The sequence below is a fragment of the Aplidium turbinatum genome, chromosome 12, assembly GCF_918807975.1.
Source record: "Aplidium turbinatum chromosome 12, kaAplTurb1.1, whole genome shotgun sequence".
NCBI lineage: Eukaryota > Metazoa > Chordata > Ascidiacea > Aplousobranchia > Polyclinidae > Aplidium > Aplidium turbinatum.
The window spans coordinates 1,724,449-1,746,439 of NC_137483.1; the positions used below are offsets into that span (position 1 = coordinate 1,724,449).

A 21,991-nucleotide genomic window follows, 5' to 3' on the forward strand; every position below is an offset into this window, starting at 1 on the left:
CCCAATAAATTCATTTTGATCGACGTGCAGTCGAGAACAGTTCCTAACGCAGCAATGACTTTGATGCACTATGTCTTTGTCTAGTAAAGAATACAAATCATGCCGTGTTCAACAAGGTTATTCTTTACAGATTTCTAGGATACGATCCTTGCAAGCCAGTGAAGCGTGAATGGAGTTTCAAATCTTTGAAATGAAAATTAGTTGAGCAACATGTCATCTTTCATTCACCAGTCATCACATAAATTCTAAAATCTGAATGCTGGCAATTGCATAGCATTCTAATCCCTCAATATAATGCTTGCGTTGGGATTGATACCGCTGTACCAGTATCTTCAGCTTATTCAAATAGAATAAATAGAGTAATCATCATTAAACAACCTACGAGGATGAGGACCCACCACATGTAGGTCTAAGGATGGGAATCGCTACCTGGTGGTGCTCAAGATCTGAAAGGATCTTCTCTACGTTCTTCAGAAGACAGATGGGACTCGGATCATCCACCAAGTTAAGGAGACTGACAGGAAGAGACAAGACAGAAGCTCTTCCTCCTCCTCTTCCTCTGGAGACTGACCCTGCTCCAGTTTTATCGGAAGATCGGGAGTGGATCCCACTCTTCATGCTCTTTGTACGTGTTCCTCCAGTTCTAGAATGAACGCAATAACATTAACACCATCAATAGAAACACCATCAACAACAGAAACATCAACAAAAATCATCATCAACAAAAAGTTTAAAACATAAAAAAGCTAAACTATTCCAAGACATTTATTTCAACGTTTCCTCAAAATACACGACTAGGTTCTTCAAGTGTAGTGTAGTGATGGTGACATCACAATACTACAAAGACGTTCCACAATGAATCATCAAGTAAGTGAATGAAAACATTAACATTTGATAAGATGAAATGAAAAATAAGATGAACGTTGCAACGATGATTATCCTGATGAACAAACAAACTTTTCACTATTCAAAGAAATAATATTATAATGATATCTAAAATATCTTAATAAACAACATAACAAGCTCACCACAACTTGCAACCCTTAGACGCCACATACCTGCTTCCCTCGTATGTTTGCAGCAGGGCTTGAGGCATCATCTCACTTCCGGTTATTTCACTTCCGGCTTCTAAATCTGGTCCCACGGCCTTGGACTGTCCTCTAGTGTGTGACCTCAATTCGAATATTTTGCTCAACCAAACCTCCTCACAAGTTTTGAGGGAACTTTCGATGGTGAGGTCTGCAACCGACGATAAGTTGAGAGTCCATACAACCCCAGTGGCACAAGAGACAATGCGTGATTGTTGTCAGGACTTGTGTGCTTTATGACGAAACAATCAAGGAATTGACTCGCCTTCTCTCGGCGACTTGGATCACACCAGCAAGTTGTGCTGATCCAAGTTTAATGTGGCAGCATGACTGCTTTTTTACTGGAAAAACTTAACCAAGTTTTCATATGGACTATTTAGGTAAACGCTTGAATTAAGATTAATTTTCTATCCAGTCTCATCTCACCTTTCACCGCCCTCTGCACGATCGCCTTCACTTCATCAGCATGCTTTTGTAGTCCAAGCTCCAGGAGATCCCCTAACACCATCTTCTTCAAGCTGTCTGTGTCCGTCTGCAGCAACCCTCCTGTCAAAGGTCGATGTCGGTAGTTAGAGGTCAGCCTACCATAGCCGCACCACGTATCGTTTGCATCATGCATCGGTTGCACTATGCATCGGTTGCACCAAGTATCGGCCGCACCATGCATAGGTTGCACCAAGTATCGGCCGCACCATGCATCGGTTACACCAAGTATCAGCCGCACCATGCATCGGCCGCACTATGCATCGGTTGCACCAAGTATCGGTTGCACCAAGTATCGGCAGCATCATGCATCGGTTGCACCATGCATCGATTGCACCAAGTATCGGTTGCACCAAGTATCGGCCGCACCATGCATCGGTGGCACCATGCAACGGTTGCACCAAGTATCGGTTGCACCAAGTATCGGCCGCACCATGCATCGGTTGCACCAAGTATCGGTTGCACCAAGTATCGACCGCACCATACATCGGTTACACCAAGTATCGGCCGCACCATGCATCGGTTACACCAAGTAACGGCCGCACCATGCATAGGTTGCACCAAGTATCGGCCGCACCATGCATCGGTTGCACCAAGTATCGGCCGCACCATGCATCAAGTGACTAAAAGTTTACACCACGGGGAAAGCTAATTGGCCACAATTTTGATGCAAATGTTGTGTTCTGACACAAAAAATAAGAGAAGGGTACCCACAACTTTAAAGTTTACTTTAAAATTTCTAAAGGAACTATTTTCTCTTAACAAACTTCGTGCTATTCCAAAAAAATGGTTGTCAGAAGCTCATTGACACAATCGTCGCTTTCGGTCACTCCTGGCAACTTGGCAAGTTTTAAATCTAGCTAAGCATTGTTCGTATGTCTGTGGTGTGGTGATTCTCTATCGTTTACCTGTCACTCGAACCAGTTGCTTCCAATGCCGAGTCCTCATGGAGGGATGGTTGAGATCCTCCACAAGAGGAAGACACTGTTCGATGACGTTCACCGAGGCAATCATTCCCATGTATACATCCCAATCCGTCACCTGAAGGAAAGGAGAGTCATCATTGTGTCACTCGTCATGTTTTTTCCAAGTAAATCGTCTCACAAGTATCGTGCTCAATCCGCCGATACTAAACGGAACTCATTTGTTATTGGTAAATTCTCTACGTATGTTATTGTTGACAATTATAATAAAACATATCGGTATCAAAAGTGAAATATTGCTAAACCAACAGTTTCTCGATCAAACTTTGCCGAACGTGCTGGTGGGTTATTATCAGCTTTTCGAAAACTGCATCGTAGCGTGAGTGAGTAAAGTGTATTATTGCGTCACTATGAGGCTGCATCGTCAAAAGCTCATTGAGGCATTCTGATAGGAACATTGCTCTGAGTTGTTGCTTATAACCAGCCACAACTCATGATGGCCATGGGATTTGAATAAAATATGCAGGTAACAATGTAAGCCGACATCACCACCACATCGTTAATAAATAAAGCGCAAAATTGTGAACAAAATTACGTTTCATTTTTACTACAAGCCAAAAGAGATTTCTCTATTTGAAAAATAAAACTAAGCGATTCTAAAAAGTTTGTTAAAATGTTGCTTTGGGTTTTTGCTGAGGAAATGGAACTTGGAAAATGAAAAATGAAACAATCCCAAAGTCAGCAATGTGTCACCTCTGGAGGGAGCGATTTGATGATATCTTTCTGTTTCCCGAGCGCATTGTGGAGATGCCGCGTGTCAATCCTCTGCCAGTGTTTCCGTTTCCAGTCTCTCTGTTCATCTTGTACCATCTTAACGTGCTGCCAGACCAGCTTGAGGTTCTTCAAATCTCGTTGGTACTGGGGCAACACTGCGAAGTCGACCACCGCGGTCTCTAGTAGCTCCTGGATATGAATTATATCGTTTGTGTCAATTGTGTTGTCACAATAGACACACAATCAAATAATTATCATTGATACTATCAAGTTGTGACACGGCAGCGAAAACTGGGGACTAAGACGCATGTATAGAAAAGTTTCAACAACAAAAGGTGGATAAACTCACAATCAGTTTTTACAAACTATTTCACTCCACCTCGATAGGAGAACCCAACTTGCATACAGTGACGTAACTGACAGGAGGTGGGATGCAGACTGCATCTCTTCTTCTGACTAACATAAAAAATTGCGTTTTTTACAGAAACTTTACTCAAAATATATTCCCTTTGTGGTAAAAATATATTCCGCGAACCCATTGTTCCCCCCAGCACCATCTTGTTAGGTCACTGCTTGTCACCATAATGACGTCACAAACCTGAAGCTCGATCAGATCCTGAGCTTCCGTCTGGAGCATCCTTAACCTCCTCACGAAGTCATCAATGTCCTCATGGGCAGAGTGGATGAGACAATCCCGGGAGAAGACCTCGGATCCTCGGAGCTCAGATGCCAGTCCCTCCACGCGTTCACTGAACCGTAACAAATCTCGCGTGATGCGGTCAGACTCTTCCTGCAGTGACGTCAAATTGAACCAGATGACGTAAATGTACATTATTTACAGGCAAACACGTACCATGACTTTAAATTATTTACCGGAAGAATAAGCAGATAGTAACAATCCCCAACAACTTCTACTCCTCAAGTTCGAATCGAACAAAATGTGACACATTTAATGTGTTCAAGTGAAACAAATGCTACAAAACTACCTTGTGGCCCTCATCACCCATGAAAAGTGTAAATATTTCAAGTAAACTAAAAATTCTTGCAGGATTCAGCAAGAAATAAACATTCCATTGTCCGCATTCCATTGACAGTATCCTATTATTCTCACCTGGATGCGAGGTCCGAGTCTCTGCTTGGCCAGGGAGACTTTCGTCTTGAGATGATTCCAGCGATCAGGAGCAGACTTGAACATCTCCTGCGTTTCACTGGGAAGTCTCATGTCGTACTTCTCCAGAAGATCAACTGTTCTCTGCATCACTGAGAACCTGGTGGAAAGAGACACGTTAGATCCTTGATGAGTTTCGTGAAGTATGCAGGATGAAGAGAATGCATGGTGGATAAGCTCATAGAGATTAGGATGTTATTGAGCGTTTTATTATTGAAGGATGAGAGGTGAAGAGATTGAGAGATGATTATATCTTCTTATAACGATACTTCTTATAATAGGACAAGAATGTGCCAACCAGTTCCTTACATTCTTCTCAAAAAAATAATTCTCTGAGATTAAGTAACTGCTCTGCAAAGTTATGTTTCTACAGAAAATTATTGAAACGCATTAGACAAAGCAATTTTTGAAGTTCAACAAAACCTATTGATCATAAGGAAGCTGTAATATTGAATACTTGGCAAGTAGTCCAAACAATAATTTATTTATTTTGTTTTTAGTTTCATGTTCAAACCACCTTCCGTCCATGTCTTGCTGTTGAGCGGAGACCTCATTAAACAACCTCATCATCTTCATGAAGGATGCAGTGTCTCTCTCTTCTCCAGTAATGCTTTCAATCTCCGGCTCCGTACGAGCGAGAAAGTCAGCAAGAGTGTCCAGAGAGTTAGTGACTTGATCGCTCAGATACTTAATGAAGGTCCACATCCACTTACTGGCGTATGTGGTGAGCACCTGAGAAGATGAAGATGAATGTTCATGAAGGATTTCATTTCCATGAGAGGTGAAATCTACAGTACCAGCAGCTACAATACGCGATTTACCAAACGTCAATTTCAGAATATTCTATTTTATGTCATATAGGGAAGGCGCTTAACCCCCCGCCTTGAATATAAGCGCTCCAATTGGTCAAGCCATGGCCACGCCCAAAAAACAAACCTGTTTGATTGGTTGAAAATTGAACATGATCCATCCGACCGGTTGTAGGTCAGGAAGACCACTGATGTTGTCACGAGCCAACCTGTAGATTCCGATCTCGTCATCGAAGTCTGCCAGGCCGGGGACCACCGCCACGTCATCAGTGGACCGCGTGGTCGGTCGATTGCCCCGAGGGTCATTGTGTGATGTCAGAAAGGCTCTTTCTGCCTCGTTGATTGTGTCAGGACTGCGCAGCGAGATACGCGATCTACAAACATACGTCATTGGCTCTGACATCATCAATCAAATGTACGTCATGCAAGCACTACATGTACGCAATCAGGCCAGATAATCGAGTCAGGTCAATCGTGTTAGAACTTTTACAACTTTTCTGAGCTGTCAGGAGGAAAGTTATGCCACAAATAAATATAACAAACAACCCAGCACTGCTCTCTTCAACGTGCAAAGGGATACTGGCTAGACAGTAGACACCTAACTAGAGCATTTGGTTATTTCTTGTTAAGTCACTTAATAACATGCCTGAAGGTGGGCACGAAGATAGTGCTTCTTGTCTTCCAGTTACCTCTAAAGTCTACAGCAGACATGAGTTTGAATAATTCGTCGACGCAGGTCACTGTACAACTTGCAATTAATGATTCCTTAAACCAATAAGCTTTCACCCAAACCTCCTACCTGCCCCCGGTGGTGACAGTCCTACTCGTGCTCTTCTTGTGGGTGCGAAGGGGGTTCGGGGAAGGACGGCCATTCAGGAAGTCGGTGAAGGATTGCTGAACGTCTTGGACCCACAGAAACCTAATATACAACAATGTTCACACCTTGCAGGCGACTAACAATCTCACTTAGCAATTGATTGATTGACAAAGTTAAAATTTCGTATATCCTGCGGTTGAAAAGCTGTTGTTTGTTATCAATTCGATCTACTAGGTGCCGTTGAATAGGAATCTGTTCTTGAAATGCGTTGCTCAAACGCACAACCCGAGAATCGAACTAGCGTTGCTTGATCTTGCCATGTCTGTCCTTGTGAAGCTGAAAGTTTGTTGACTGAGATATTCAAGTGATTGACCAGCACACCAACTACATCACGACTATCTTGTCACAATCATCACAATGTGCCATCACAACCTTACTTGTAGTCATCAAAGATCGAAAGATGCTTTTTACATTGCATGGCATTCTGCTGGACAACACTCTGTATCTCATCTACCACCTCCCACACGTCACTGTCGTTCGCCAGGAAGTCTTGGTAGCTGCTGGTGGGATCCTGGAGGAGATGAATGATCGTGATTATGACGTCATAAGGCACATACACAACAACAATGCTCCATGTTTAGTACCAGACGCCATTTCTGTTTGTTTTATACGTTTTTACAAACAGTATCACAGTCTTTATCAATATAACAATTTTTAAAAGGAACATTATCAAGGATCATCTCACAGCAAGTCTTTTGATGAGAGTGGATCTGTTCAAAAAAGATGAAAGCCAAGAGGAGATAGCATCTTCCACGTTATCTACTGATGCAGATCGATCCAGAGGAGGCGAGAAGGAAACGGTTTGTTCCACAAGCTCCAATCGTACTTCCAAGATCTAAAGAAACAAAAGTCACAACCCACGTACTGTTAGATAGAATTAGCTATTGTGGAGACGTGCTGCTTTGGCTTAAGTTTCGTAACAACCAAATAGGGTGCATCCTCAGCTAGGGAAAGCTGTGAGTGATTCAATAAAGCATTTACAGAATTACAACCGGAGAGTTTTTTTGAAAAACAAAATAAAACTAAAAACTGTTAACGTTGTTCAAATACAAATCAACCAAGTTGCAATGCTAACATGATAAAGTGACACGGCGGTGGGTCAGAATACTACTGATTTGTTTCATTACTAACCGTTCTATAAAATAACGTTAATAAAAAGTTTCCAGAATTGTCAAGTTTCTCAGTTCTCCGGCATTATGGCCAGGGACTCAACTGTTTGTACAAAAGCATAGGCAAGTAATAATAATAAGAAGAATTTATTTCACACCAGTTTGGTGCAAAATAACGTCAATAAAAAAGTCTATATTACTGGAGATTTTCAGCCAACTGTCGCAGTTTTCCAAGCTATGCTTTGTGAGAGATCCAACCCTTCGCATGAATGTTTCTGCTGGTCTTCCTTGATTTTATTTGTCTTGGGTCAGTTTTGATAATAAGAGATTTTTTTATATAAACTGAGTTTATTGAATGTCGTATTCTATGCCGCAACCAAAAAGTTGACGTTTGGTGACTTGTTGAAATATTGCTAGAAAATTAGGCAAGTAGAGCGCAAATAAGAATGAAATCCTGCACAACCACCAATATCAAGCTAAGGATCTCCCACCACATAACCACCGACGCATCATACCTGCCCGCTATCCTCCACAGCGGCCGTGGTGTACATGGAGTCCAAGCTTGTCAGTATGCTCGCTTTGAGGGACATAAGGACCATGGCATCCATCTGGGCGGTGTACATCTGCCATGCGGGGGAGGCGGCGCTGATCTCCACAGCCTGGGAGTTACCATGGTCAATTGGTCATATTCAACAAACAGGCAAATATGTGCAATCAACCGTAAATTGCAAACCAATCGCTTATATCGTGATTGGTCTGTTTATTTCTTGCTAGTGAAATGCTTAAAGTTACAAAAACTTAACGTTTTGGTTAGTTGGTTGGTTTTGAATCTTCGGACTGACGAAGTCTTTGACAAGTTATTCCATTCCTGGTAGTTTCGCATACTTGTAGAGGCTATGAAGCACTGACGTTGCGGAGATTGACAGAGTGAAGTTTCAATAGTTGTTTGAAGTGTTGCTGTCTGTGAGCAATTCCATCCACTAGGTGCCGCTGAATGGAGAGTAGTCCTTAGATTGCGTTTCTCAAGCGCATACCCCGAGAGCTGAACCAGCGCCGCTCGATCGTTAGTCAGGCGCGTAACCACTGAGCCAACGGGGCGGATTATTGTATATTTTATGAGCTATGCAGACACAGAGAGTTGCCTATGCGTAGCACCTGAACAAATTGTTGAGTTTACAAACGTCACAATTACTATAAATAATACTTTCGCAAAAATGAAGATACGATGTTGTAAATGTACACAAATAAATTTTCGATTCAAAAACTAAGTGACATCATCAAAGGACATCTTATTTATACATAGCCCGGCTAAATAGTGCAGTACAGTTTACACAGCTGTGCAAGATTACAAGTGTGCTGCTGTCATGCTAGAGTACGAGTGTGTAAAAGTGCTTTGACAAATAGGCAAGAATTACAAAATAAACACGCATGCACTTGTCTTGGCGCTGTGCACATAAACAAATATCTACAGAATTAATTCTTCATCACAGGCGTAGCAAAGCAGCACCTCCCACAACATGATCGTCATAAACCCTTCAAGAATCACGTAAAGTTACAGGAATGTTGGGCAGTTATGTAACAACAATTAGCAAAGCCACGTGACAACTTGAACTGTTAACTTTATGGTCAGTTTCGATTAGTTTGAATTTTTTTCGTCTTCCACGAAAAAAATATATAAACTTGTTGAAAAAGACTTTCATTTGGAAACTGTTTTTGAGCGCAGGTATTATAATGCATTTGTGCAATAGTTTCAAGAAATACATTTGTGCAGTTTGCTTTGCAAAAATGTAAATTCTTTGTTTACATTCCCAAAATATGTTTGATCTAACATCACGTAAGACACATTACAACAAACGTCACATCACCAACAACATACTACAATTAGATGCGACGCCATTTAATTATAAATGGTGCAAATTAATGCAAATGTTGTGAAGCTATTCAACTACAGGCTAGGTGTGCTGGCAACTTACGGACCTTTAAACCTTAATCCGTGCCATGATGCCGCCTAGATGAACCAGCTATAGAACAACATGAAGTTAAGCCTTGAAAAATATGATGATGCATGGTATGCCATGGGGGTTAACAAGATGCATTTCAGACGCTGCATTCCTTTTCAAACTGCTTTCTTCAAGGATCCATGAGAGATGGCATATGTTGGTTTAGCGTGAACATGACAGACTACCTCAAAGTGGGAAATAACCTTAATTAAAGCTGGGTGCAAGAAAAATTGGGTACAATCAACCCCAACAACACGCATGGCGAAGGAACTACATAAACTGACAGACCCTGCTATCGGGGACAAGCCCAGGTTCTCAACTATTGGAGATGAGACAAACTATGTGCACTGTATAAATTGTAACGCCATCAAATATCAGACGTGATGCAAATGCAAATGACGCACATAGCCTCTACATGGAGCCTTGCAAGGTATGAAACCTACTTGGGGCTTTGATACTTGCAAAGTTGTTTAGAAACCAGATACGCAACACTCCCCCATCCAGTGGTCTTGTGGCCCGACACAATACCCATGTTGGCCCTTCTTATGAGCCCTGATAACGCACAATTGTTGGACCCAACGTCGAGCACCAATGACAGAAGTTACTCATTGTCGCGTTAATTGAAAGGGATTTATGGTTTCCTTATAACCACAATTTTCGCCCGTTACTGATGGCACTCACATTTACACTTTTTAGAATTATTGTAAGTGGAAATGATTCTACGTTTTTATAACTTTTATAGTTACAAATCGCACCTCAAAAGAATCCTGAAGCAACTGATGGATTTGAAATCCGGCTGGAACCAGTTTGCGCTGGTACTGGTCGTCCTTGTCTTTTTGTTCGGTCAACAAATCCTTCAAAGTCTTTGTATTCTTCTCTTGCATGTAGCTCGTGAATATGTCTAGCGCCCCTGCGTGGAAACAAAGGCTTGAATGAATTTTTATTTGTCAGCAAGAATAACATTCAATATTTTGCATTTCACCAAATAACAATTTTCTTAAAACTTGAATTGAAAGTTTTTAGCATTTGAATTTTTAACTTGTAGAAGCTTAGAAATACTTCCGTACCACCAAGACGCCACCTTCTTATTTTTTCAGACAATTTGTTGAAAGATGTATTGCATGTGCTGGACAAGTGGACATGGCTTCATACAAGTGGACGCTCTATTATTTTCACACACCTTCGGACCAGGATTTGGACATTTCCTTCACTTTGTCCCAGTTGTTGTGAATTCTAGCAAGCACAGCATAGACATCATCACAGATCACTGACGAAGCTTTTTCGAGGTAATCCTCTAAATCTGCAGATCCCCACGTCATCACTTCTGTGCCCTCTGAGATCAGCTCATCGATCTTTAAGACAATGGGGGATTGTTAGTCACAGACTACTTGAACAACTAGAATCTTTCATGATTAAGAAGGAAGTAGGTTGTGGGTGGTAATGACGTCATAATAGCAAAGCAATCGGGACGAATGAATCGCGTTACGCAGACTGGTCACACACAAGATAATCATCTGAAGAGAACACGAACAACTATATAATTTATTACCGACATGTTTTTACAATATGTGTTGATATTGTGCCAAAATCTTATCTGTCCTCAGAGTTAGAATTCTATTACAAGTTACCATGGCAACAGCAGTGGCAGTCCGATCTTGTTTCAAGATCAAGTCAGCACCAAGTGGGCTGACACGTTGCTGGGAGCATGGACTGCGCATTCATTCGTTACCCTTTGTCACATTTACGGTGGTTAAAGGTTTAGAATAAGATCAAAGGGAATTGGAAGAAAAGAAACAAATCCGCGTGCTCTTGCGCGGTGCCGAACTGTGACCCCTTCAACCTGGATACATTCTCACAACTTGGTCACGAACTCAACGAAAACTTCTGACAATGATTGAGAGATGATCGAACCACCTACCTTGGTCATTTTGTTCTCGAAGAGAAGTTGCTCGTACTCCTGCATCTTCTGTACAATGTGGTTGTGTTTGGTCACAATGGTCCTCATCCTGGTGGATTGTGACTGGAGGGTCGAGCTGTCTGTGGAGCGCAGCAACGCCCGGACTGGGCCGGGAACCGGAACCTGCGTCACAAAGCATTAAATCTGGGGATTGTAAAAGGTCGTCTTAGGTTTAAATTCCACCTCAAGCTCCCAGTGCTTCCGAGGATGTTTTTTACAAATATTTCAAACATGCCGCCTGCAATTCCGTGTTTCCAGGAAGACAATGCAGCAATATGACGTCATAAGGATGACTCACGTCATGTGGCGGTCGTTTCAGGTGGTGGACATCGCGCAACATTTCGAGAAGTTTTGTGTCTAAGTTGACCTTCAACCCCGACACGAGTTGACCTTTGTCCTCTTGGCCGTCGTTCGAGGTGGAGGCGCGGGAGCTATTCTGACGCCACAATCGAGAATCACTTTGCTCTCTGGAGGATTCCAACTGCTCGGTGGCAAGGACTGTCTGCTTTAACCTGTCCCTGGGATGGAAGGATGAGGATACGAGATTTACGCATTAACATTGTTATTACATGTTAAAGTAATGTAACAATTCTACAATCTTTCATAAATAAATGACAAGGAAACACTATGTTTAACAGCGAGGTTCGAACAGAGAAGAGATTATTACACAAAGACGTTCTCAAAATATTCCTAACAAATGATATAATATACCGGGGTGTTTACAAACAATAAATGTACTTCGTCACACACAAAGTGGTTATTGCATCACATTATAATAATAATCGTCACGATCTCTTGGTGCTGTATTGCGTCACAATGCCGGCACAGATGCTCACCTCAGATCGGAGTCCACGTTCCTCGACCAAACTGTCAGAAGCTTCGTTTCGTACTTCTCTAGGTCATTCATGACGTCAGTGTATGCGTCACGAAGCTGCCAGCCTACGTCACTTTCCAGGGCGTGGGGACAAACCTCCCTGACCTTTGACATCGGGACACCTACTCTTTTTTTCAATGCTCTCACCTAACCAAAAAGGATCAAAATTGGAAATTGAACCCATCAAGCGAGTTTCGCGTTTCCAAAGCAATGGCCCAGAATTAAAAATTAATCGCAATGGAATCAAAAAACTTGCGTTTAATAAACCAAATTTCCAATACGCAATGACAATGACTACCCATACTGGGAAGCAAACATTTCTGACAACTCGGCTCCACAATCAAACTCACCCAGACCAACTTGCTCACAGTCGGTGGCATATTGCAATGGTTTGGAACGTTGTGAAAATTACTCTCAAACATTTTCTTGACCGACTTGAATTCTGACGTCAGTGATAGGATGAGGGCGTGATTCTCTGTTTGGAGTTCTCGCTGCAGTAGCTCGCGTGCACTGATGCCTTCGAACACCTTCAAGACTCTGGGATGGTGAGGGAAGAGTTTCAATCAGTTGCGCGAAACATTGTTGCGTCATAAAACAGTGATGGACTCTTGGAATTCATTGTTAAAAACGAAATTATAGTTCAGACTTCAACGCAGTGATTCGGCTACCCGAGTAATAAATCTATAGGCAATGATAATTTGTATGCAGCGTTGCAGAACCAAGAAATTGTATGAAGTATAAAGTAGATGGCAATCTTGTCATATCTGAACATTTGAAAGACTTAAAGTTGAGTTAGGAATAAAGTGCGTTACCTCAAATGCGACATGGCGTTAGGACAAAGTCGTAATGACGTTCTCAGCACGCCCGCTAGACGGTGCTCCAGAGTCTTGATCACCGATCTGTAACGGAAGAAAGCGCTCTCGAAGTGCTGGCGCTGGTCGATGGTGAGCACGTCTCGATTGTGACTCGTAAAGTCCCGGATGGTTCTGGTGAAAATCTGAGCAAATATTGTTCTGGTCAGTGCAGTTGTGGTGGTGGCAACCAAACACAAAATGCGACAAACGGTCAGGCGGCTAATCAGCAAAAACAAAAATGTGACGAGAAAATTCAATCAGTTTCGCACAGAATTTCAATTCCCTTCTCCATTATGCTGCTTCGATCCCTCAGCAAGGCAGTGTTGCTTGACCAAATAGGGAACACTTTTTCGAGCGTGAAGTGCACAGTCTTTCACACAAGTTTTTTCCTATCCTAAAAACGCGTATTCTCTCCCAATCACCCACGAAAGATTTCCTCTAAACACGTGTGTTCTGCAACTGGACGGGATGAGGACTAGGCTTCTTTAAAGGAAAACAGGAAAAAGAGAGAGAGCTCTGCACTGCTCCAAATCAGTGTCTGATTCTAATTGATGTAAATTCTAAATTGCTTTAACTTGTCAACATGTGTTTCTATCACGGTAAGTTCTGGTCCTATGCCAAAGGTCGCTTCACTGGCCCCTTCGGCCGTGAAACAAACTCTAAAAAGCTTTATGCAACGACTACGCCACCTGGTGGATGTCGGTAATGAGGGCATCGAGGGCGCGCGATCCAGCCCCTCCCACTTGTGCGGCTTCCTGGAGGGTGAGGAAATGCCTCGTGGTCTCCACCAGATCCAGGAGATCGTTGCATCTTTCAACAAACCTGCTCAGACCAGCAAAGCAGTTGTTGTTGCGGGGAGGCCAAGCGGAGTCCACCCACTGGTCCTCGTCATCTGTTGTTAGAACAAACGTCATCACTGTACACTGTACAGTAGCAATAAGCATTGTCACGGCATTAGTGTCATTGTCAATCTAACTTTGCAAACCAAGGTTTATACAATTGAGTTGCTCGGTGGGTTTGTCAAAGCTAAAGTTAATCTGGACACCAACCAGCCAACAACTAATCAATAGTCATGCACAGTCATCATAGGCGCGAAGTATATCTAACCGACTGTGATGGAAGATTTAAGGAAAATGATACCATGCAAGGACCAACACCATATAATTCAATTAGCGCTGCAGCGGATTTTCATGCGTGGGTGTTTAGCTCAAAGCCGACCGATGGTTGCAAATCTGGTCATGGTGCGTGGCAACCAACAGTACGACGATCAAACACAAAAGCCCTTTTAATCTCTGCGATGCCCATTCCGCACTGTTGCCTTAGAACACTTGTGACGTCATAGAGTCGAAGGTTTTAAGACAATTGCTCACCGTTGCCAGCATCGGGTTGCTGGGACTTGGTCAGCCACCTCTGGTACCCGGCCGGTCCGTACACCCGGGCCCGGTACAAAGCGTTCTTGTCTTTCGGCCTCAACCGGGCCATCGTGATGACAGTGGATTCAACCTTGTCCGCGTTGAAGGCGTTCGCTATCTCCTGGAGAACATGACGCAACAAGTGATTATAATCGCTTATGGCGTCATAAGATAACGTAACAAGCCCGACCGAAGAATCTTCGAATCGATCGTCTTTTGTCCCGAGGAACGCCAACCACCAAAGTGTGTTTGTAGAAAATAAAACCAAACTGTGAACTTACTTTGAAGTCCAAGTAGGTCCCTCTAAAAGCGGCACACAGTCTCAAAGCGTCTTTCAGCGCCGTGTACGATCGTTGTGTGTCCTCAAACGGATTGTCACCCACCAAGCCACGCGCTCGGGCGACTATCTGTGTCACAATGCAATGAGGCGTGATAGGCGCCGCAACATTGTTTAGAGTTGACAAAAAGTAAACATGAATAGCAACATTGTGACAACATACAGTGCGATGCAACACAACAGCTGAAAACAGCGAAAGACTTAAAACCAATGGGCACCTCGCCATCTCCTTTCACATTCGCGAGGTATAAAGTGCCTTGTCAAGGCAAAGTGCCTTGTCAAGGCAAAGTGCCTTGTCAATGCCTTGTCAAGGCACAAATCTCAAGACCTGATCTCGAGCGGTGTCAAACCGGCCTCCTTTCAAGTAGCATTCAAGGAGCAGACATAACATGGATCACCAACCTCATTGGACAGCATCTTCAGCAGGCTGGCAAACGGTTTAGGGTCGTGATAGTAATCCGAGTGTTTCCAAATCAATAATACAGTTTGCAATAGCGGGGGAAACACTGAAATGAAAATTTGGTTTCAGTTAAAAAAATCCAATAAAACTTTTCTTTGTAGACACCCCAGCAGTGGCTGTTGACCACGTAGAAGTAACAGCGACTCCCATTAAAAGCAAATTAGCTAAAAATAACAAGCACGATCTAGCACAGCGCTATATTGTATTCATAGGAACGCGCACTAGGCTAACCTACTTCCAACAATTTACAAAGCAGACAGTTTCAGAGCAGCTTTCACAACGCGTTTGATCTCATTACAAAGCTACCGATTACATCTCATGGTACTTTTCAATCAATTACTTCATTGCAGCTTCACCTTTCAACATTCTGTCAACTGATGGCGTTCTGTACATGTCTTGTATCCATGGCAACACGGTGACGAAGCATCTGAGTCGCGCTTTAGCGCTGTCTAGCGCCTGTTCAATCTCAGTTCTGACCTCACCAAAGGACTGAGCATAGGAGCTGTTGGCGTGGTTCAGGTTGAGAAGGATGTCGGTGGCAACAGGAGCTAGAAGGAAGACGAAACAAAAAATTATAAAAACAAACGAATTCAAATAAATTTTTAAAAAGAACAAAGAAAAATTGTTTGGGGGTTTTGAGAAACAAGCATCTTCCATAGTCAGACAGCACCAAACTCACTTTTATTAAAAAATTCAAGATAGTTACTTGCACAGCACAGCCAGTAAAATTGATGTTTATAAACACTGCCAACACTATGCGCCACCTACCATCAAGTTGCTCCAACAGGGATGTCGTGTGTTCTATGTACTTCTCCCACATGGCAACTTCATGATGAGGTCGGATCGGTTCCTCTTCCTCCGTGCTGATGCTCCTGAAAAGTCAACATCAGTTGAGGATAACAAGCATCAGCGAAACACGTTTGCATCCTAATGGAGTCCAGACTTGTGCGTGATGGGAAGATTTAAATCCATAAGCAGAAGATACTTTCAACTAAACAGAGTGGAAGCATCCACCCCCCAAACAAGGCTTCAGTGTGACGAATACGGCGTCACACCGCGTCACAATAATCGCTTGTCATGAGAGTCAGTGCTGAAACTTTGCTGACAGCTTGAAGAGAGAAATTTGTAATCAAATTACGTTCAGTAGAAAACACTTTGAAAATACTGAGTGCAGACGGCCCATAGTGAGCTCATAAAGCGGCCCTCATATCATGTTGAGTAGACGGGAAGGCAAGATAGCCAACCGTTCAAGCGTGTCATGAAGTGACACAGCTGCATGCTCTACGTAAGTGTCAGGTCAAGATGAGTTCGCGGAAGACTGAATTCCTTCCTTTCCTTTTAATTAGAACCTCATACCACCAACCATAAGCCTGATTGGGAGGACAAAATATATGTTCACTGGTATCATATTACAAAACTTTATGTTTCCATATTAAGGTGTCCTACACGAAAAAGATAGTACCAGCAACAATGGTAAATATACCAGCACGTTAATGAACGGGAAGAGGTTTCAAACCTTGAAAGGTTTAAAACGTGTGTGATATCAGCTCACCATTTAAAGTGAACACAATTGTATGACTTAGAAAATATCCCATGACAATGAACTAAGGTTTAAGACACAGGTCGCATGAAAACATGATTTGCATTTCAAGACCTACTTGGTGGCAGCCAGGGAATCATGACGCAGCAAATTTCTTATCTGACGTATCCAACCAACAACTGCTGACTCAAGTACATGAACCACCGCTGGTTGCCGAGGCTGGAAGGCTGCTGCTTCTGCTAGCACCGCGATGCACGGAAGGGGTAGCGTCACCTGCGTGGTATTCATAATGTTAATGACTTTATGAGAATGACGTCACAAACGATCTATAGTAATGTCGTCATAAGGCTTCAGGTGTAACCGGATACGTATTTGTGATGTAACAGGTGGTCCTTACCTTGTCTTCTGAAACCCCCATGGACACCTCGACGTTGCTTAGCAACCGGTGCAATATGTCCATGAGCTTATCCGGGGAGATTCCTGTCCCTTCAGAAGAGTCCATGATGTCTGTGTCCGTACACAGAAGAGGAAGGATTATGTCTCTGAGGAGGAAAAGTGAAGTTTATTTCCTCAGTTCATGTGTACCCCTAATGCAAACAATAGCCAGAGTGCAAATGGTGCGACCCACTAAGTGGGGTAAAGCGTAAAGGGAAATCTCTAACGATACATCCTTTTCTGAAGGTTAAGTTTTTGGGTCCTAACAAAAAAGCACAAAAGCGATAGAAATTAGTCACACAAGGAAAATGATTGTAATGAAGATGGAAGCACTGCATGCCTATATTCATGTTTTTGGAGGGATGAATTTCAGGAACAACATTTTTCTGCAGTGAGCAGACCGGCCGATGAAATCTTCAAGATATCGCTTTGACACAGATATTGTTGACTTAGATTTTAAAATTTCTTTTAAACCATGGCCGACCAATCAATCTCGTGAAGTTGCGTGAACACATCTTGCAGAACGTCTTCTAAAAGTTACCAAAAAATCTTGAAGATATTGAGAAAATTAGTTTAAGACTGATTTGTGTACTACATTTCCTCATTTTTAACATTGAAGTTCATAATTCGAAAAAATATGATCTTTCATACGTCAACGTTTCATCGGACTAACAAATAAAACACAGAGTCTGTAGTCTGTACAATGCATTGACGACTAAAAAGGCGAAATTGAAAACTCAATAGTGTACCCGTCTATCATTTTGTAGTGGACGCATCGTGTAAAGCATGGCCGCTGAGTCGGGAAGATCCTGATGTGTGTACAGCAGAAATAAGCCTTCTAATATTTGTTTTTTATATAATAGTTAACTAAAACGGTACGGTTCTTGCTTCTGTTCCCTACTTTTGTACAGGCACACAGACTGAGAAGCACGGTCGCAAAACATTTTAAGCGCTGTCACTAAAAACAGGGACCCACTAGTGCATTTCGGGGGGGGGGGCGAACCGGTGCGCACAGGGCACAGGGCACAGGGCACAGTAAGTGTAAACTAATACCCGGAGAAAGAACTGGTGGTTTGTTTAAATATGTTTTGTAGTGGTCTTCCGTACATTTACCAGAAGAAGAAAAGTAGGAATTGAAAATAAATATAGACAAATTCTCCCTTGACGACGACGTATTTCAGAACATTAACTTCAAGCAGTGTTTCAAATGTAAAATCAAATAAGGTATAATATAACAAATTTTGACGCTTTTTTAGGAAAAAACATATTTTCATTGATCTTGATCATTGATCAACCGCAGCATTCATTCCTCAAATCGCTTTATATTAGACCTGTTGACATCCGATTGTTTGTATCGTTCTGAAATACTTTCAATTCCGCCAACGCTCTTTGCATTTGCAACAGCAGATGTTCAGTGATGAGCTCTTACTTCTTCTTCAATTGCCTTGCCTGAACCAGGCATCGACGGCCTCAGATGAATAATTAGACCAAATATTCCTATTATATGTTGCATGGATGATTGTTTCTGTCTTGTCGTTAAATTGTTCCAGATGTGTTTGTCTTTGTCTGCCAGGTGCCCGCTTTCCAAAAATTTTACCAGTTAAAGAGAGATGCTCCAGTTTTTGCTTTCTTATTACATGGCCGAGAAATTTATATTGTCTGGTTTTACACTGATATCTGAGCTCTTACACTGATATCAAAAGCGATTTTTGGTGTCTTTGTGATTTTGCAACCAGCGTATTTTTACGTTGTTTTGTATATGAACAGATTTATCTGATGGAAATAATTATAAAAATGTAATTCAAAAAATCACCACTTTATCGAGGCTGTGACACTGCGAACTAGTGGCCATCAATTTTACTTCCTACCTGACAAACAAGTTCGCATGGGGGAGCACTTGCGCCCAATCCAAGCAAGTGACGGCATCATCGAAGTTCCCCGCGTGAAGATGAGAAGCTGACCCGGTCTTCACAAAACAAATGCATTTTTCAATGATCTGGAAGAAAAAGCGAGATTTAATAAACTGTTTCCATATTCAGTTACTGAGCTTCGGGAAAGGAGAAGATAAGGTTCTCACTGTTCTATGACTTCGGCACTAACGATAGCAGGGTGGCCAGTTCCTTTTTCTCGGTCATCTTTCCTTCAGCAACTACGCCAACCCGATTTATTACACTTTGGGTAGAAGTGAATGTGTTTAATTAAATCAACAACCAGTTTGAGCCGGTGCCGAACCAGGTTTGCATAATTAGAAAGCCAGCGCCTCGTCCGCTGCGCCACCCCAAATCATGAAGTAAAGATCTACAACCAACGAACCAACCTACATAAACTTGAAAATTAAATTTTAGTGCAATAGTTATCCTGTGTGTGGTAGAACGCTTAAAGTGGGCCAATATTTTCACCTGAAGTCGCCTTCACCCTTTGCGCCTTTTTCTTGTGTTGTCTATAAAAAATTCAGTTTATGACAGCCCCGCGATGACAACCAAGCATTTATGAACTACAATTGGGAGCACTAGAACTTGAATCTTCCAAGTAAAATCGCATTTAAAGATCAGTTCAGTTTGTTTTTATATCTGACCTTCACAACGAAATACAATATGTACCAAACATACAGAGGTGTAGGAAAGGGTTAATCATGTTGCCTCTTGTTCGGCTTCGGGCTTGCCACGTAGAATTTCAATCGAACTATTTGAAATCATATCCACAGGCAGGTATGAGTTTTAAACGAATATTCCTGAAGCCCAAAACATCATGCGTAACAATCCACCGTCACAAGCAACTGTGCGCTTGCGGCTACTTATCTGCCACACAACGGCTGACTGCTCCTTGCGGGGTTTTAGAGCTGCAGTTTAGCATTCTCATCTGATGATAGCTGCGCTCTAGGTTTACTTGAGGTGAGCAACTGACTAGACTCATTGTATGATACTCACTTAAAGTCTGCATCAGGGTTGGCTTCATCAAATGGTTCTGGGTGGTTGGTTTGAATCTATATTTCCAGACTGAGAAAGCCTTTGAAAGGTAATTCCTATATAGTAGCCCCGCATATTTGCAGAGGCTTTAAACCACTAACGCAGGCTTGGTTACCGAGATTGGTAGAGTATAACTTCTCGATTGTTCAAGTGTTGTTGCACTGTATGTGAGCTATTCTATCCAAATGGAGAGCAGTCTTTAAAATGCTTTGCTCAAGCGCACACCCCAAAAACCGAACCATTGTCGCTTGATTTTGAGGTTCTTTTGTGCAGAAAGTCCGGTGCTTATGCTTAGCTATTAAACTAACTGAGGTATCGGGGCAAACAAATATATTCTGGATCAATGCTGGAATCCCATCTCTCAAGACATTTTCCGTTGGGAATGATCACATTTCAACATCCACCATCAATTTAGTTCAGAGGAAAAGTACCCAAACTGATAGTCCGTAAATTGTTTGTCCGAGTTCGACACCAAGATGCACGAGACACTAATTAATTATTAAATCTTTCAATCCAGAACAAGACAATTGTTTGCCGGCGGAGCCTCCTATTTCTTAACCGTGTTTGATTACATTGTCACGTGTGTATTCCACTCATTGGTGCTTCGTTTTTGTGCAATTATCTCGTTTTGTGCTTTAGTCCATCTTGCACAATCTACATGGATACTTCTCTTCTGAATTTAATTTTACTCTGTCAGATACTTGACCCATTGCGTTGTGTACTGTGTAGTCACTTTGTATGTGAGCAGGATAGGCAGTTTTCCAATGCTTAGATTGAACAATATTTTTGATGTTATGCTGTGTTTCTCTAGTAGTATTTTCAGATGCATTGTATAACTATTTTGGAAGTGGCTATTTTTCAACACTTAATGCCATGGTTACAATCAGGTGTTGCCAGAGTTAGGATTAAAGTTAGGAAGGGTTAGAGTTAAGAATAAAATTAGGGTTTTAATCTTTGCCCAGGGCTAAAAAAATTTCCAAAATATGATACAACTTTTTTTTAGACAGTTTTAAACTTTTCTCAAATTAGGGCAGAATTCCTTGTCTGGCAACACAATTAAGGCTATTATTACACAATATAGTGTAAATATAGCCACAGCCATTATTTTTCTTATAGGTTTGAAAAGGAATGTATGTATAATATAGTCGAAAACGTAAATTGCTTAATTTTATTTTTGTGTTACAATGTTAAGTGTCGTATTGTTGCTGAGCTAGGTCTGTTTATGGTTGAAAAAATAACCTCTCTAGTCTATTCAAGTTATAGTTAACAATAAAAACCCATACCTGTTTTGGTGCTCTCAGTGTGACTTTTAACCCCCCACCTCTATCTTCAGATACATTGAACACAAACAAGCGATGGGCTTCGTCGTTTGACAGAAAATCAAGTAAAGTTGCTCTTGATTCGTCCCTTATGAAAAGTGATTTGATCTCATCTGCTCGTGGCCTCAATGAAGATGAAATCCTTGTCTCCAGCCATTTCAGTCTTTCTTCTGTATCCATTATTGTTCAACTATCCACAAAAACATTTTTATTACAGGGGTTAGTTTTGTCTTACTGGTATCGTACCTATACGAAAAAATAAACATAAAATCATACAAACAGACCTCATGGCATGTCAATTTGAAGTAAAATCCAACTAAAATACTTTTTCTTGTAGCATAGAAAATTCAATTGAATTTTAATAAGGCTGTTGAAAACATGTACCCATACAGCAAGAGCCGTCGTTTTTACATTGATTCAACGTCTCCAGACGTTGAAAAGAGGTATACCGGAGGTATTAGTGAGAGCTGTGATGTCTATGTATGAGGATGCAAGAACAAAAGTGAGAGTTGGATCAAATTATTCAATCGAGTTTTTTGTGAAGGTTGGTGTACACCAAGGATCAGTTTTGTCACCTCTGATATTTGCTATTGTGGTTGACGTTGT

The 21,991-nt window shown here is 41.9% G+C and overlaps 1 protein-coding gene across 1 annotated transcript in view; it reads right to left on the bottom strand.

Annotated features, from left to right (window-relative positions):
* LOC145780771 (uncharacterized) overlaps positions 1 to 21,565 on the bottom strand; it is a 67,818-nt gene extending 46,253 nt beyond the window's left edge. The window contains 30 exon segments of the mRNA XM_082592400.1: positions 430 to 643; positions 1,059 to 1,239; positions 1,515 to 1,634; positions 2,480 to 2,612; positions 3,248 to 3,457; positions 3,867 to 4,058; positions 4,380 to 4,536; positions 4,954 to 5,168; positions 5,373 to 5,619; positions 6,045 to 6,164; positions 6,500 to 6,633; positions 6,808 to 6,957; positions 7,738 to 7,890; positions 9,987 to 10,141; positions 10,412 to 10,583; positions 11,150 to 11,311; positions 11,487 to 11,706; positions 12,025 to 12,209; positions 12,413 to 12,599; positions 12,875 to 13,059; positions 13,606 to 13,808; positions 14,287 to 14,449; positions 14,610 to 14,731; positions 15,064 to 15,171; positions 15,482 to 15,673; positions 15,894 to 15,997; positions 16,784 to 16,938; positions 17,063 to 17,207; positions 18,969 to 19,096; positions 21,350 to 21,565. Of these exon segments, the coding sequence (XP_082448526.1) occupies positions 430 to 643; positions 1,059 to 1,239; positions 1,515 to 1,634; positions 2,480 to 2,612; positions 3,248 to 3,457; positions 3,867 to 4,058; positions 4,380 to 4,536; positions 4,954 to 5,168; positions 5,373 to 5,619; positions 6,045 to 6,164; positions 6,500 to 6,633; positions 6,808 to 6,957; positions 7,738 to 7,890; positions 9,987 to 10,141; positions 10,412 to 10,583; positions 11,150 to 11,311; positions 11,487 to 11,706; positions 12,025 to 12,209; positions 12,413 to 12,599; positions 12,875 to 13,059; positions 13,606 to 13,808; positions 14,287 to 14,449; positions 14,610 to 14,731; positions 15,064 to 15,171; positions 15,482 to 15,673; positions 15,894 to 15,997; positions 16,784 to 16,938; positions 17,063 to 17,207; positions 18,969 to 19,096; positions 21,350 to 21,565 (5,028 nt within the window).
* Positions 21,566 to 21,991: the final 426 nt, after the last annotated feature.